Below are 19,051 nucleotides of genomic sequence, written 5' to 3'. Positions count from 1 at the left end.
AATATTGCATATAAGGATATAATACAGAAAGAAAGATATAAAGCAATTTTAATCTTATAGTTTAAGGGAAGACAGAGAGTGTATACACCGACGCCATTGTGATCGATTCTGAGCCATGTCATCCAGAGTCTCCAACCATTGGTTACGATGATCACGCTGACCCCACCCAAGTAGTTTGCATCTCCCAACATGGCTCAGACTAGAAGTTAGTGACTTTATGAACTCATGCCACGTTTTGGTTTGGCCGCCACTAACTTTCTTCCAACCATCTCCAACACCGGTTAGCATTGCACGTCGTGGTAATCGGTGTTCAGGCATACGTAACATGTGGCCCAACCATCTCAATCAATGAAGATTTACAACCTCATCAACTGATTTACCATCATTCCCTAATATCCTACGTCTAACCTCACCATTACTTACCCAGTGATCCTAGCACATGTGAGCAGTATTCCTAAGACATTTGTAATCTAATACTAGTAGCTTACGAGTATCTTCTACTATTGATGGCCACGTTTCGCAGCCGTAAAGTAAAACAGAACGAACAGACGCGCAGTATACTCGTTTCTTAGTTGAAAGACGGATATCTCGCCTTCGCCATAGGTGATGTAAGTTGGCGAAAGCCAAGCGAGCTTTTTGAATCCGTGCTGAGATTTCGTCAGACACCAACCCATTAGGGGTGATCAGACTTCCAAGATAAGTGAAGTTGTTGACGCGTTCGACTAATTCACTCTGTATCCTTAATTCAGGTGTTGACGCAGACCAGTCCTGAAGCAACAACTTGCATTTAGAGGGAGAGAAGAGCATCCCAGACATTCTGGCATTGTTGCTTAGTGCTACCAAAAGGCACTGCATTTTATCAGCGTCTTCATCAAACAGGACCTTCTGGTAAGAAATTAATGCCCGAAACTTCAGTCGACGAGAACGTTATTTCCATCAATAGGTCTATGATGAAGTTAAGCAAAAATGTTAAGAATGTGTCTGAAAATATCACACACTTCGAACAGCTAACACCTCCACTTGTCCCATGATCTGTATGGGTGTTATTGAAAATAAAAGGGATAAAAGATGCCTGTAACATGAAAGCTGATCCAACCTAGCAGCACAGACTGACTAATAATACAAAACAATACCTAGAAGTTGATAACACAAGTAAGAAGACGAAACGTCTAAAATATCCTTTGTACTTTAAGAGAAATTAGACTTAAACTTGCCAAACATGATGGCCTGTGAAGCTCAACATTGTTAGGTATAAGGAAAGTACTGAACGAAGAAAATGGAGTATGGTTAGATTTGTGCACCACCCGATCTCGGATCAGTAGTCTAGAAGTTAGGTACCACAATGCTGAAGACGCTTCGTTAGATCCCAGGTAGAGGTCCTTGGGTGTGCACTTCTGAAGAGTATCATACTGGGAAGAAAAGGCTGTTCAATGCTTCCAGGTTTCCAATGTTTGTCTGTCTTAGATCAATTAGTGATCTGAGTAACTTCCTAATCTCTTGACTGGATGTCAACTTTGTAGATTTGAAAGTAATGTATTAGTCGCGAGATTTGACAGTTTCTGGTTTACTTATTATCAAGATTATTAGATATTCATTACTGTAAATTCATACACTACAACTAAATTACTATTCAACGATCCATGATTTACAATGATTGTTATAAGCAATATCAGTATGTTATGTATACTATACTGTTCTCTTTTTTTTCTACATGTTATTTACTGCATATTTATTTAACTAAACTATGTAATGTTGTCCTGTGTCAACAGTATCTGTTGTATTGTTTTAGCATCTAGTTTCAAAACTTGTTGTTAGAATATCACGCCATATTTGGAAGAAGTATTTATTTTTTCAAGGAAAAATAACACACACACATTGTACACATTATTCTGTGTACACAATAATCTATTAACAAAAATACTATTAAAGCTAATTCATTTTGTCAGAATACCATCAAACTTTATTCATTCAACTTGAAAATTGAAATTCATTAAGATGAAATTATTTTTGATTAGTATAATTGGCATTTTCAGTTTGCTCGTTTCACAAGGTGAGTATGAATATTTAAAGAAAGAATAATTTTAGAAGGAGGTTTATTTTCTCGGATATTATAGTGCATTTCAATAGTTGAGATCATGAGTCAATTGAAGCTAGACCACCATGAACAACCTGGAAACACTGGATAGCTCTTTTGTTTCTAGTATAAAATGCGCATTGCTAAGGAGTCCCATAATAAGATTAAACGACCGTCCAGTGCTTCCAGGTTTTTCATGGTGGTCTAGCTTCAATTGATTCATGATCTCAACTATTAAAAGTATAATTTATTGTATTGTATACTTCTGAAGATATTTTAGTACATTAAATATTTTTCTATTAAATGATATGTAAACTTTCATAAAATGATGAATTTTATAGGATTATTTTGTGGCTTAAAAGAGTTTATAACTAAAATGTATATTCTTTTATAAGATTGTCATAGCAACTATACATGCTAACAACTAAGAAAAAGAAGTCTGATATCAATAACTATGATTGTTTCATGTTTTCTGATCCAATAAATTTAACCCAAATATTCTAGATTATAATATCTATTCTATTTTTTATTGATTTCTTTATTAAAGTAACTTTTCAAAGTCAACACACCATTGAAAGAGTATAATAATATAATCTGTTTATGAATAGATGACAATACTTTTGAAGATCCAATACCACTCTTTTTTACAACAAAATTGTCAACTTAATCTATATGTTGATTCGAATTACTGTTGTTAATAGAATGAACTTTAATATTCAGTTAAAATAACTAATAACTAGTTACTTTTCGTTAGTGCAGATAAACCTATGAAGTCATTAAATATTATGAATGTATGAATGACTATAAGTGCTTTCTTTTAAATAGGTTGTTTTGTCAGTGGATGAGCTATTAACTAATTAACTAATTAATAATTAATTATTATTAATGGCTTTATTCAATATTATATTTTGGTACAATATAGAATTCTCAGCACAGGGTATTTTAACAAGTTACTTACGCAAAAAAAAACAGAGACAAAGACAAAAAAGGAAAAAAAAGGTTAAAAAACCCAAAAAACTGTACAACTTTTCAAATTAAAGACATGTTAAGAATGCAGGTTATTGACTAGGTTAACTCTAACAACCTGTTCGTCACAGAGTATATTTGCTAGGTAAGGTATTATAGAACTTTGATACTTTTGCTTGAGTGCATGGATTTTAATGTAATTACGTCTCGTTCTACCAGAAGATATACAAGGAGAAAGATATGAGTGAAGGGGATGGTTAGTATGTGATAAAATAACACCTGCCAGGAGTTTGCATGACTTTAGATGTCTATCCACAACCATATTATTTATGGCCTCGAAAAATTCACCACACATCTTGCTAACTGCCTTCAGCACTCTCCGCAATACAGCAAAGTCTTTTCTCAAAAGCCCGGAAAAGAATAATGGAGAACAGTAAAGAATAATAGGTGATATGCGAGAAATGACAAATTGTAAGAGTAATCCCAAGAGCATGCAATCTCTCTATGTAGTAAGTCAGATGGAAAACCTTCTTCGATAACAATAAAACGTGAGAAGATCAAGAGAGATCAGAGGAAAAGGTAACACCAAGATAATTGACCTTCGACACTGCGTTTATCAAATGTCTAACTGTTCTTTACATTTAAGTTTCCAAATAAACACTTTAATGTAAACAACTCAGATCATTTTAAGTTTAATCTTTTTTACAGATGATAATCATAAATAGAATTTCTAAGGATATTTTGATAAGTGATTCATAACCATTTAGTCTAATACATTAAGAGTAAGATATTTTAAAAAGCTGAATTTGGACATTTTCAATTTCATTTAGAATATGGTTATACGGTTGATATGTGAGTTTATTCTCGTTTGTTTTCTTCTTTTTTTCTTTCTTTTTTTTGTGACTTCCATGTCTTCTATTTTGATAGTATTCATTTCATTATTCTTGTTTAGATACAAACTGATTTTCATATAGTTCTTGAAATCATTCAGTTGATTATCAAAATCAAATTGATCTAAGATTTAGTTTAAAATCTCATACCGAGTGATCCATTCTTATTCTATAAAATATCATAAATATATTCTCATTGAGATTATACATTTAGAGTTTATGAATTCTTAATTGAATTCAATCTAGGAATTATTGATATTTAAACATTGATATACAATAGATGAATTAGATAAAGTAATCTTCTAATAAACATTCATGAACTTAACTGTTATTCATTTATAAATTGAGAATTTACTTTTCATAAAATTTAGTAATATTTACAATAACTAGAAGTTACTTATATCTTATAATATTTCTTGCTTAATACATCAGTAATAATAAACATATAAATCAATATATAAAAGGATTTCTGATTAGAACAACACATATAAGCGAACAATTGTTTTTAATTAGATCGTCATCATGCTTTACTCTAATATACATGAATATTTATATGAAAATGTTAAACCAATCAAAGTAATTTGGGGTCAGTAATCCATGGCCAGTTATAACTTAACTAACGATTTTTTAAAAACATTTTTACTATGACCAGTGGAGTTCAACCGGGTCAGTTGGGAGGTAGTAACTCACTGATGACAATAGTGGATGTGTCGCTCAATTTCGTGGATTAGTTGAAGTTAGACATTACACCGTTAGATGCCGGCTCAGTGGTCTAGTTGGCGCGAGACCGATAGGTCTTGGGTTCGAATCCCGAGAGGCGGGGTCGTTTGCACGCTGCTGCTGAGTCCCACAGCAGGACAAAACGGCCATCCAATGCTTCCAGGTTTTCCATGGTGGTCTAGGTTCAATTAACTCATGATCTCAACTGTTGAAATTTCTAAAATCTCCACAAAACCCATTCTGATTTATTTATTTTATTCTATTTTTGTTATCATTGGCCTTATTTTCATATCTAGCATTTGTTTGTAATTTTCCGCCTCTTTCCGTTTGTATTCTTCACTATGTAAATATTTACATACTTCTTATTACGTAATGATTTTAATGTTTTGTGATGACTATTCTAAGTCTATTTACCCAAGTTTGACCTTCTATTTCCAACGTTTAACTATTCATAAGACTTTCGTTATCGTATTTTATTATTCTTACTACTATCAGTACAGCTGTCTTCCTACTATCAACTGAATGTTTACTTATTATGTGTGGTGACCCATTCTATTTCATTGTGATTATTGACCCAAATTGCCTTGATTGGTTTGACATTTTCGTATAAATATTCATGTAAATTAGAGTAAAGCCTGATGACGATCTAATTGAAAACAATTGTTCGCTTATATATGTTGTTCTGATTTCTGATTAATCACACTTTAAAGAGATTACATTATAGATTAGAACAGTAATTTAGGAACACATGGAGATAGTCTCCATGTGATTGATGATTATTGTAGTTCCTGATGAAGTAAACTGGAGCATCCACTACAACAAGAGCTCATATATATATACATATATTCATGAAAATTTATTTCTGAACGTATAATCTGTCAATTTGTCGGCGTGAATTACATTTTTCAAAAAAAAAAAATAGTTTCCTTATTAAAATTCATCATTTCACTTAATATTTAAAGATTGACTGATATTTTCTAAGGAATAATTAGAAATTATTTTAACTTATGAATGTTTACAAAGCAATGTGAATGATGCAAAACAAAAACAGTAAGTGTTGTTATGTTACTTCCTGTGTTTAATTCATTTTTAAATTATGACTGATCAATGAATGTTATCAATGTTATCCTTCTACCTTAAAAACCTTAAATTCATATATTGTTTAGTAAAATGGTTTAAACAATTTAAACATGAATAGTGAGTTGAGTTGATGTAGATGTTGAACTTAAGATACAAACAATAGAATATAATCTTGCAGATTTGATAATAATTTATTATTAAAATGAGTAATACTACTGAATATGTTAAATAGTCAACAGAAGTTAACAGAGAAGTGAAATCTAACTCAGTTGATGTTAAGAGGAGAAAAGAACCTTCTTGACGGAGTTTTGTTCTCTGAGCTGGATGGTTTGGTCGTGGAGCTTTCATCATTCTTCTGAACGACATTATCAGCACAAACTTCAGATAGAATTGGACTGTTAGAATTTCTCCATATGCGTTTTACAGCTTGTGAAATTCGAACACTTTACTTCTATCTGAAGTTTGTGCTGATGATGTCGTTCAGAAGAATGATGAAAGCTTCACGACCAAACCATCCAGCTCAGAGAACAAAACTCCATCAAAATCATCCATCTGAGCTACAAATCTTCTCCACCAGTTGAATTCAGTGTTATATGGGTTTTTTCCCACTTTATTCTGATAAATACTTCATAAATATAAACATGAGTTTTGTAGAAAATTGAATCACATAAAACATTGTTAGTATATACGAACATTCCAAAGATATTATACTTATTTTCATGGTTTCAGCGGCAGGACAAATATTTTAGTTACATCACAGTATATTTGCTTGCCATTAGTCTCAAACCAAAAGTTGGATTTCTTCTAAAGTAATATATTCTTAACATCAAAACAACAAAGATTTCTTTCTTCCAGAAGTAGGTAATTTATTGTTTTGACATAATAATTAGTATAAAATTGGTAATTATTAAATGTTAGATTTTAAGTCATTAGTTAATCACTAACTTATTCAACATAAACAAATCTGTGCATAGCAACTAATTTAGTAATCCGTTAAATTAAGCTTAATCTTTATATTAAAAAATGGATATATTCAATGCCTTCAATTATTTTGTCTTTAATGTTTACGTATCATCTAAATAGTGCTGTTATTTTTGTTAGTTTTATACTAATTTGTGGTCAAAAAGACCTGAATATAATACTTTATTATTATTTATTTAATTGATAGACATTTAATAACCAAACTTAATTCATTGAAGTAAGTATTAACATTTGAATTACATTTATTTATCAATCATTCCATTAAAAATATCCCTAAGTAACAGCAAATTAAGAATTAATAATGATGTTATTTAATGTGGTATTTATTATTAAGAACGAATAACTCAATCCTGATATGATAATGAGTGATTACTTTAGAAACCTTAAGAAATAATGAGTACAAGGCACAGTTTATAAGCTTACACAACTCTGGTTTGTATAATTTTTTTCTCTGGTTAGCGTTTTTTAGCGAGTTCGTTTTCTACGGGATAAGGTCGCTAACCCCATGCCCAACCCTCCTCCTTTATCGGGGCTTGGGACCGGCAGTAGCTCCAGAGGGGTTCCAAGCGGAGTTTTACACAACTGTAATACATTTAAATGTAACATGTATAAGTTTACTAGCAAAATTGAGTTGAATTGTTTGAAGTTTTTGTACAATACAAGTGAATATAATAAATGCTGAATTATCAATTCAAATTACTTCTTGATACTTATGATCATTATTGAAATTAACCAGTACTTTCAGGTACCATAAATTTTATTCACTTGAAATTTTTATCGGTTATACCGTTCTATATATATATATCGAAAATGAATTGAAGTTGGCAATTTGGTTTATTAGTTATTGACTTAGTTGCTTAGCAGTACATGACGAACTGTTAGGTTAGAATATCATGCTTTTTACAGTGTTCAATAACGAGCGTGCAGTGAAGCAGTAAAATTTGTTAATAATCAAATGAATAAATAACCAGTCAAAATATAATTGAACATTAACTATCTTAATTCAGTGTGAATATGTTTGCCTGTTGTTATTTGACCATTAATTGATGTAAAATACAAACTATCTATAAGTATATAATCTGCCTTATGAAAACTTAATAACGTATCTGTACATTCAGTGATGATAGTAGATGAGTTTCCTGCATGTATTTTATTCACCATGCTAGATAACTTCCTAATAAATAGAGATAAGGTCCATGAGTTTTCTTTTAGCTATCGAAAAACAAAATAACCAAACACAGTGAATGAAATTTGACTAAAAGGTGTAGACGGAGAGTCTAATTTCTCAGAACTGCAAAGGATTTTATAATCAATTCAAACCTACATGAGACACGTATATTGCCACAAGCGAGGTATAATTTGAAAGTGAAAAGTTTAATACACCCTAAAAGATTTTAAAGCTTATTTAATGGTTTTATTGTGAACAGTATGTATTTCCAGTGTCGAATAATAGCTATCCTGTTACATTCAAATATTTGGTGTTGCGTTTCTAAATATCATGATATAAGTTTTGACACGTTATTAATAACATCTGTTTATTTGCCTCACCATATTCAATGTTGAAATGAATAGTGGAGTTCAACCGGAGCTGTTATGAGATAGTAATTCACTGATGACAATGGTGGATGATGGGACCATTGCATGCCAGTTCAGTAGTCTATAGGTTAAGCGCTCGCGTGCGAGACTGATAGGTTTTGAGTTCGAATCTCGCGAAGCGAGGTTGTGGGTGCGTACTGCTGAGGAGTCCCATATTAGGATGATACGGCCGTCCAATGCTTCCAGGTTTTTCATGGTAATCTAGCTTCAATTAACTCATGAATTCAATTATTAAAAATATTTTCACTTATTACCAATGTTGTACTATAATTCATTTAAAATATATTTTTCTTAAATGTCACAAATACTATCAATATTTCTTGGTAACTTACAATGTTAGCATTTCAAGTGTATACTGATTCCATAGAATCCCTATTACAACTTGAATAATCATAAATATCTTGTCTAAATTATGCTTTCTTTAATTATTCAGTCAATATTTACAGTCAAGGGGGATGTAAGTGTTTCCATTCTCTTAAATTCTCAAATTTTTTTTGGAATATAAACATTTATTTGTTGTTAATTTACTGAAACAACTTTTAATAATCTTATGAAGCTTAATAGTTTTAATGCATATTATGCTTTTGTCTAACAGGTTGTAATAACTATTAGCAAGTTCCAGGAATTTGGAAAAACATGTCTCAATCAAATTGTTCTTATTGATGTTGTATAAGTTTTATAGCCAGTAGCATAAAGTTTACAACACTTTAAGTAACTGAATTATGTTTAATAATGAACCAGGATGGAAATATGCTTTATTCATACAATTTCCTGTTAACACTCATATATCTTAATCTTCTCTATGCATATAAGTTTAATCTGACAATTTATTTTCAACTTTATTTCTACAACTTATCAAATCAGTTACTGTTTTTGCTATATCTGTGATGCTGCAGATTAGAAAACAGCGAATTATTGATCGGACCAAAGATGCGCAAACACGTAGAACGGCCTAGGGTTCTGATTGGTCCCGCTTCCCTGTCTAGCCCAGCCAGTTAAGTCCAGAACGCAAGTCTCAGCCTCGGATATATGAATCATTATATTTCAAACACACTCTGTTTATATACTAATCAAGCAGACCACATCGTACCATAAAATAGAAAATAACATTGTACAATATTGACCAGTAAGAAAGTGACACGTGAAATAAGTGCTGACCAATAAGAAAATAATACCATCTCCAAGTCCAAGAATAGCCTTAGACTTAATAGAATAATTTTTGGGATATTTTCCTGAATATCCCAACAGTTTTATACAAAATACTGAGAAAAACAATATAGATCATTGATTATTTCACAAAGTATTGTCCCCTTACTAAAAGTTTTCAATGAGTTTCTCTATATCAATAAATTATAACTGTACGTCTAAATACACATGATAAGGGTATCACAATGTATTAGTTGGCTTAGAAGTATTGAATATACCTTTGTTATCCTAATAGTATTTATTTAGTTTTCTAGATCATATAATTTTGAAGTAATATTTATTAAGTAAATGAAAGTGAACTAGATCAAGTTGTATTATACTCTCTTGTTTGTATATAAACAATGAAGTAATGATTTTGATTCAACAAAACTTCTTATAAATGAAAATATCAAATATGTACCTCTGAATTTGATTTTACTGTAACAAACAAATTTGAAAGAAAAAATACAAATTCCTAGCCAAAAATGCAGAATAGGGAAATAGGAAAATTCTAGTTTTCAAAATGTAACCATTGAGATGAATAATGGAAAATAGAATCTTTGAAGGTTCTAACTGTTTCAGTAATTATTCAGGCATTGGTGAATTTTGCGATATCAACAAAAGTCAAAATACAGTAGGAAAATTTCAGTATGCAGCATAGTAATAAATCTAAGCAATAAAACATCAAGTAAATTTAGTTCGCTTATCAATCACACTTTGATAAAAAAAACCAGTTTTTACTAAGATAACTTCTAAATTTCTATCCCTTTCACAATACATAAAATTTCAAGTAGTATCCATTAAGTATGGATCATATTTCTCAAGCTATCTGATTTATTAAAAGTAAGAGTCTATTTCACTCTTTTGTTTCTTAACATACTAATACATTTAGTAACAAACAATTCACTGAAGACGAGTGAGTTTACTCAGATAACTATTCAAACTAAAAGATAAGTAAGTGCTGGAATTTCTGGGGATTAATTCAGTAGTGTTTCCATTTGTCAATACCGTAAATACAGTGTCCAAAACTGGTGACATTGAAAATGCTCTGAGTGAGATCATTCAATTAGTATTACCAATAACATTGACCTAAATATTATTAATTGTCCATAAATTTAATCAATGGAGATAACCATATGTGGAATAGTAACTGAAATATTAACATACTATTTCAGTAATAGTAGTGAATATCAGTTAGTCTAGGAATCACGAATCGTCAGGTATTCTGGTGTTTACTACGATTTCAGTAGAACAATCACATAGAAATTGGATTCAGTCTACAAATGATGCTGAAGTAATTTAAGGAGACTGACGATTTATATCTGATGCAGTTGTTTGTTTTGGTAACTAACGAAACTAAACTGTGTGATATTTTCAATAAAGATGAACAACAATCTAATAAATAGTGATCAAATTATAAATTCATGAAGAGAAGATAGAACGACAAGTAGTATCGAAGCAGAAAATGAAATGGAATAGAATAGTAAATTTCAAAAAAGATACTAGAATGACAGTAGTAGTCGTATCGATAATGTTCTCATGGAATTGATAATACAATCCCAACAAAATATGTAGCAACACTAGAATCACTAATCAAATGATTTGATGCATTTCTTTAGTAATTAAAACCTCCAGCCATCGATTTTATTAGAAAGATAGTTTAACTATAAACAGTTTGTCTAGGATGAAAACGTATAGTTGACAAAATGACTAGTAAAACGTCACCCTCATCCGTCGATTTAGTTTGAATGTTAGTCATAATAACTTAATAGTATTCATCACAATGTACATAACAGAATAATCACCATATAAATCATACTACAAATCGGAAACATATGATATAACTTAATACGGAATTGTAAACCGCTGTTTTGAAACCAAGAACACAACATATAAAAGTTATTTCTTCCTCCCTGTATACTTTTATACAAATAACAAAGTAAATAACTGATATATATTTTAATCTTTATTAGTTTAATCGGTTTTATCTTGTTCTTATTAAATAAGATTCTACAAAATCATATACGATAGGTAAGTACATGATATATAGATGTGATTAACTCTATAGACGAGCCACTAGAATCTGATTTATATACCAAAATATTCATTTGTAACCTACTTAAGAACTTGGAAATTACATTATTATAAATTTTAAGAGCTGGATTAGTTAGGCTTAAACATGAACAAGCCAAGAATACTTAAATCTTTTGATAACCTTTGTACTGTTAAATGATTAGGTTAGAATGAATTGATCAACATCTTCCAACTATATAATGTAATTTAACACACTCAGTAATATGAACTTCTGTATGTGATTCAGATTAAACAAGCATATTGAAGACGAGTGAGTTCATTCAATGTTTTATAACATATTTCTACGTAAAACATTCTCTACAAATTATTATAAACTATTAATGATGCTTATTAGAATGAATGATTTTAAATGATCATATGATCAGAAATTCTCTTGGATAAATTGCATATTGAAATATCTTTAAAGATATTTTATTCGACTTACAGAATTACATTGTTATTTAGGACTTCAATTGATCAGTCTCTTGTTGGCATATGTGCGTCCTGTGCGGACTACCTCGATATTGCCTGAAGTCACAAGCTTTATAAGCAAAGATGGATAGTGGCTGGCAATGGAATGCAGGACGCACGTTTCGTCCTATTTGAGACTCATCACCTATACTTGCATCTCAAAGTTGATGTTCACTCTGGGACTCAAACCCAGTACTGTTCGCTTCAAATACCATCACGTTATCCACTTAGCTATTGAGTCCTGATAACCACTTGCTTGTGCAATGGAGTTTAGATGCAATTACACTTTAGTTAAATTAAAAGCGTAAATGTACTTATACGAATAATTTCTGAAAAATTCCAAGATGTAGTCTGTAATCAACGTTGATATTTATTGTAATATAGTACAATCAACAAAATACATAACAAATAATGGAATAAAAATTAGCTAAGTATTTAAATAGAAGGAAACAGAAACGGCAAACTAAGTCAATATTTCTATGTGAAAACATTAAAGAATTTAACAAAAGTAATATGATATTTCATTATTGTATTGGTTGTTTCAATCCTCTTATTGATGTTTATGACTGCAATTAATCAGTCTCCTATTGGCATATATTCATCCTGTGAGGAATGTCTTGATATTGTCTTAAATCACAAGTAATATAATCATAGATGATAGTGGTTAGATGTGGAATGCAGGTCGCACGTTTCATCCCATTTTGGAAGCGATGACTTTTAAGGCGAACGGTATTGGTTTCGAGTTCCGGAGTAAAAATTAACTCTGGAATGTAAGTACATCCAGCTAACAAGTTCAAAGTAGGAAGAAACGCGTGTCTTGGATTCCACTGTAAGCCACCATCATTTCTACTCATAATAAGATATTTGTTAAAAATTCCAGAAAAAGCGATGTCCGCATAATTGAAAAGTGAGCATTTGTTTATTAAAATGTCTAAAATAAATTATCAAAATTTTTACTGACTGAAGTTTTTAGAATTTACTTAAAATTCCATAAAAGCCACATGTGAACAGATAATTTTAGCCAACTCAGTACAATCAAACATCATGAAACTACTGAATACTGACGGATGTATCGTTTGACAAATCGAAAGAGGAATAGAATCCAATCATTAATTTGAGCATAAAGGTAAAAACAAAATAAATGAAAAAATATAAAAACAATTCAGTCAGTCATATGCAAATAGATCCCATCATATTTGTGTTTCGAACAAAGTTACCTCATCATTTCGTCACAGACAATTAGTATATGTTAACCAATTCAAAAAATGGCAGCAGTAATAAAGTTATACGTAGTAGAAGCAGTAGTAGTAGTAGTGTAGTGAAGGGGAATACAGGTGAGGACAACCGAATTATATTTAGCACAAAACTACAGAGTTACTTGGTAAAATAGAAAACCATGCTATAATACTAAATTTGCAAAATGTTCAATAATTGTCTCGAACTTTATTGTTCTTGCATTTCCATACTAATTGCTTTCCAGTTCCGCTCTTCCTTTCATGATCTTCCCCATTTTCTGCCGCCAGACATAACATTCCTGACTCGCATCATATACTACTTATATCAATATACGTAGCACGCACCACAGTAGTAGTAGTAGTAGTAGTAGTAGTAGTAGTAGTAGTAGTAAAGAAAATAATAGAAATGGACAGTATGATTTGGCAACAAAGAAATAATTTGAAAAGAAGTATAAGATGTTATTGTAACTCATGTTTTATTAGAGGACGGAAGTCAAATGCCTCTTAACTGGTAAAACTGATTGTGAGATATGTCACGTGATCTCTTCTAAAATTTGGTTATGATAATTGCGTGAAACCCAACCATGAAGTATAAATTTACCGATATTCTATAATTCAACAGCCAGTAAATTCAGAGAAAAATGTCATATCCTGATAACGCAGTCACTAACTTTTTTCTGCCGACTCCAAATCACACAATTTAGATTTTCCAAGTTAGAAAAAACTGAGCGTGCGGAAAAAATCCCAACAAAGTCAGTTGATGAAAAAGCCATTAATTAATCAATCTAATTTTAAATATATTGAACACGTTGAATAAAATCGGGTACACTGACAGTTTACAAATCAGATTCATCAATCTTTGTCAGAAAGATGCAAATCCGTTTCCTCACTTGTATTGTTCTAACTTCCAAATAATTTTAGGATCTCATATAACATCCCCAAATAGTGTCTTTTAACTGACCTGTATTATCATCATACAGCCCTAGTTGTTTACTAATAAAGCATAGCAACATCAAACAAAACCTCACATAGTGCAGAGCAGACAACAGTTATTTACCTTCCTCAGACACATAATGTAATCATCATCAAGGGCGCACATTAAAGTTTGTTGGTGAATGAGGGTGTAGGGTGTCCAATAAACCAGATAATCTCACATCACAACATTTTCAAGAAAATAAAATTCTCAACATTTGCAACGAGGAGTCAACGGAAATCAAGTGGTAGGAATGAAATCTCTCATTTATTATTCTCATAGCTGGTTATCATCAATCTACATCGATTGTGTCACGCGTCACTGATAGAGTCGACAAAACACAATGTGACGTATTTGTATAGCAAATAAAACCAAAAAAATATGGTCAATCTGAGCAACATCTCGAATAAAATATCAAGTACAATATCACTCATAATACACATAGAAAACTACCAAACCGAACAAGGTTTTAAACTGATTGAAGACACTGAAACATTATAACGATAATACAACAACCCAAATCTCCTCAATACGGAAAACCAAATCCAAAAACCAATATGAACATTCAAAACAACTTATAATAAATGAAAGAACGTCTCGATTTAGAAAGCGTTTGTCAATAAACCAAATATCTATATTAAAGAAAGAATAAGGAATAGCTAATAAAATTACGGAACATGCGTTTCATCACATCACATGCAATCAAACAAATAAAAACTTTCAGGAAATAGTGAGAAATAATAAAAAAATTCTATAAATGCTTTCATTAGTAAATCTAAAACACAGATTCTTAAGGAAGTTATTCAGAAAAGCCATTAGAATCTACTGAAAGTCAGACAAACTATGTATTATTTGATGGAGAGAGATTCGTGATAAAACCCATGAATTGTGAACTGTTAAATGAATGGAACATCAATAACAATGCAGTATCAGGCAACATGGTCAGAATTAATGATTCCTTAGGTAGTATGAATATTGGTAGTAGACTCATTGTAATTTAAACACCAACAAATATATGACTCACATTACGATGAGGAAATTCGATCTCATTTCTATTATTTAGAGAAGTCTCCAAACGTCCAGTGCAAAAGTGAGTGAACTGACACTTGTCATTGATTCATTTTTTGTCCTATATGTTTAACATTTATCGAGTCTGAACGGTACGCTCTCGCTGTCATAGAATGGCACTGAGATACACTAAATTCCAGTTGTAGCAACACACTGAACACTGAATGGAACCACCATCCTGAACCCTAAACCTCAATTATTTAGATGCTTGAAACACAGGAATTGATAATAACCATGGAAATAACCTGAAATCCACTGATAGTAGGAGTTGTATGATGTGAGTTGATTTAGACACTCGTCATCGGAACATATTTAAACCAAGGAGGACGGGGATATTTACAAAGTCAAACGAAACCAAACTGAAATATACTATTTCGGCATCGAATCAATACAAAACATTGTTCATTTATGTTCTCCTGTCGAAACATTCGTCACAACACAATTTAAATATTGAAGTTGACTTTTCACAATTGTCACATTTTAATATATTTAAAGAGAGTTTGTTTTCTTGCCTATATAAATTCAGATTGGAATTGATGAATTTGTGGCACAATGTAATTCCTTGAAGTGTGTTGTCCACTGTTTAGTTGAATGTCTTATTCATTTAAATTAATCAGTCAGTGTTTGACCTCCATGTGTATGTGTGTGTGTATGTAGAATGTGTTCTGTGCATTGAAATGTGGAGGTGATTCTGGATGATTGTCGGGAATCGGTGACCACATCAATTCTATCTACCGAGTGTGATATATTAAAAGAGTGGTTCACATATGTGAATAGTTAATGGAGGATAAATGCACAAGTCGGAGACGACAAGAGATATCAGATGAGAAATCCTTATCACAACTTCAAAATGTAAGGTGTGTTCGAATTAGTCGTGAGATCCTTGTGGCTTCAATCACTCGACTGTTTTCAAGTGTTCAGTTGTCTTTTCATAGTAGGTAAAGGCAGTTTATTTTTTGTGTTTGTTTAAAGGCATGTAGATAATGAGACATCAGACAGGTGAGTTGATTTCATTCTATTATTGCTCGAATTACTTTATTCACGATCGAGTTGGATGTTATAATGACTGTTACTTGTATGTCTTTGTTCAAACTGCATATATATAGGAGCAGAATTATATTATGGTTTTTGTGCATTAGAGTGTGAAATGATTGACAAATGTTCTAATTACAATCCATTCGACAACTTCAGATTGTTCAAATAAAGCGTACAGTCGAATCGTGACAATACGATAATCAGAAGTATTGGAATCGGTGTGCTATCTGAAAATTCCCACAAAAGTCCAATTCAAGATAGGTAGAAGTCGATGAGCACAACCAAACGTATTATATTTGGAATTCGTAATGAGCACTCTATCAAATACAAAGGAATAATCAGTTAGTAAAAATGCCACAACCACCACAACTTAAATGAATGTTGGGCTTTTGCAATTCCTCGTACGACAGCTTCATTGAATGTATCTCAGATTCTCTTTTGAAGTTATGTTTAATATTGTCTGGATAATGCTCATTAGTGTTAGAATTAACAATGGAAATTGGAATGAACTCTTTTGGTCCTTTTAAAGTATTTGTCTGATGTGACTGTCATGCGTACGAACCATAGAATTATTAATTTTCTTGGATTGTCAAACCTCAGTTTCTTGAATGTATGTGACGTCAGCAGACTGTCCACATTCTATGTTTGGACGAACACATTATGTTTTAGGCAATTTTTTATTATTTCCATGAGTACGGTCTTCATTTCTATACCAATAAATTTATTCTACTCTTCTCTCCGGGCCTTTGAATTTCACAGCAGTAATAGAACTGATTGTTGTTTTGAAGGTGTTAAAACGTCCAACCGGAAAATCAGAATAAGAGAGTGATGGGGTTGTGCACAACTATTCACACTTAGATTGTCCAGCAAACAATTTATCTGGCACTTCATTGGAATTGTCTACACAGGTCAACAACGGAAGTTGTGCTTGATGACATTTTATGTGATCTAATCCGAGGATAGACGGTCCACCATTAGTGATGAGAAACTGACAAGTTATGATTGAAGACTTATCACCTCTGATTAGCAAATCAAAACATTCAAGAATCCGAATTTTATCACCAATAATACTCGAAATATAAACATCGACAGTTTTAATAACAGCACTGAAATCTGATGATTTCAATTTTCCGACTCCAATGATAGATTTGATATTACCAGTGTCAACAATGAAATCATGAAAAGCACCATTGCACAAGTAAAGTGGTTTTCGGATGTGAAGTGAACTACTCGGAGTCGTAAACAAGGATAGTATGTGATGATTAGAGTCACCCAAACTGATAGGATCCGAACTACAGAGTTTATTATCACTAGAGGTTAAATGAACAGTTGTTCAACCCACTGACTTGATATACCATAGTTCGCCGTAATTGAAGCATTTAGCATGATGAAATAAACATGAATTATGTGAATGACGTTTACCACATTATAAACATTTACCAAAATTGTGCTCACCTTTATATACTGATTTGCAATTCTTCAATGGATTGTTTCGCATGTTTTCACGAGGACGGAGATTATCATTAGTTAAACGTCTCTCCGTATGAAGGTTTGAAGAAAGACACATCACCAAACGATTGTCTTTTATTCAAACTGTTATGCAATTGACTTTCGTCATCTTTAAACGGAAGTTTAAACAACATTCTCTCCTTGAAGATAATCACTCAGTTTGACACTTACTTTCTTTGATTTAATGTGTTTTCCAATAAACTTTATGAAATAGTCATTGTCAAGTATGCATCTCTCTATCTGCTTCAATGCTATGTGAACACGCTACAGTTATAAAGAGAGTGAATACAGATTGTCTGAAGGAGACTGTTGTCATTCAACTGCACGTGAGCGTTTTGCAAGAAAGAATGGTACAAACAATTTGTGAAATTTACTTGTCTACTATAATCTCACCTGACTGTCTAAAAGTGGTTTATCTTAATTCTCCTATATAGTATGCATGATAAACAACCTATTCAGAAGTGAGTCAATCGTCTGTAGTCATTTATCATATTGAGTTTTTCGTTGTTTCACAAATTTATTCTTCTAGTTTGTTCCCCATAATTTATCGGTTCGTGTTCAATTTCTATATTTGTTTATATGTTTTATCCACTATTTTATCAATTTGGATCAATTGAATTCTGAGATTACCACCTATTCATAATGATCTCGCTTACTCATATTAAACTTATTCATCTCATCTGCACTGTCCAGTGATAATGGCAACCATCTTGTACAAAAGCGAGTAAATTTCTCCTTGGCTATTTCTAAATTCATCACAAAACATTCTATAAATGCTTTCATTAGTAAATCTAAAACACAGATTCTTAAGGAAGTTATTCAGAAAAGCCATTAGAATCTACTGAAAGTCAGACAAACTATGTATTATTTGATGGAGAGAGATTCGTGATAAAACCCATGAATTGTGAACTGTTAAATGAATGGAACATCAATAACAATGCAGTATCAGGCAACATGGTCAGAATTAATGATTCCTTAGGTAGTATGAATATTGGTAGTAGACTCATTGTAATTTAAACACCAACAAATATATGACTCACATTACGATGAGGAAATTCGATCTCATTTCTATTATTTAGAGAAGTCTCCAAACGTCCAGTGCAAAAGTGAGTGAACTGACACTTGTCATTGATTCATTTTTTGTCCTATATGTTTAACATTTATCGAGTCTGAACGGTACGCTCTCGCTGTCATA

At 31.7% G+C, this 19,051-nt stretch overlaps 1 protein-coding gene across 1 annotated transcript in view; it reads left to right on the top strand.

Moving 5' to 3' along the window:
- The first annotated feature begins 1,882 nt into the window (after window positions 1-1,882).
- MS3_00000003 (uncharacterized protein) overlaps window positions 1,883-19,051 on the top strand; it is a 32,168-nt gene continuing 14,999 nt past the window's right edge. Inside the window, exons 1-13 of the mRNA XM_051207944.1 lie at window positions 1,883-2,050; window positions 3,871-3,892; window positions 5,674-5,700; window positions 6,899-6,928; window positions 8,741-8,764; window positions 10,385-10,408; window positions 11,500-11,523; window positions 11,813-11,836; window positions 12,917-12,943; window positions 15,308-15,334; window positions 16,285-16,311; window positions 18,291-18,317; window positions 18,936-18,962. Of these exons, the coding sequence (XP_051073358.1) occupies window positions 1,996-2,050; window positions 3,871-3,892; window positions 5,674-5,700; window positions 6,899-6,928; window positions 8,741-8,764; window positions 10,385-10,408; window positions 11,500-11,523; window positions 11,813-11,836; window positions 12,917-12,943; window positions 15,308-15,334; window positions 16,285-16,311; window positions 18,291-18,317; window positions 18,936-18,962 (365 nt within the window). The 5' untranslated portion in view covers window positions 1,883-1,995. The remainder of the gene's footprint in view (window positions 2,051-3,870; window positions 3,893-5,673; window positions 5,701-6,898; window positions 6,929-8,740; window positions 8,765-10,384; window positions 10,409-11,499; window positions 11,524-11,812; window positions 11,837-12,916; window positions 12,944-15,307; window positions 15,335-16,284; window positions 16,312-18,290; window positions 18,318-18,935; window positions 18,963-19,051) is intronic.

Source organism: Schistosoma haematobium, chromosome 1 (genome assembly GCF_000699445.3).
Source record: "Schistosoma haematobium chromosome 1, whole genome shotgun sequence".
NCBI classification, from domain to species: domain Eukaryota; kingdom Metazoa; phylum Platyhelminthes; class Trematoda; order Strigeidida; family Schistosomatidae; genus Schistosoma; species Schistosoma haematobium.
The sequence above is the reverse complement of the archived record's forward strand: the minus strand, read 5'-3'. Positions and strand labels throughout refer to the sequence as shown.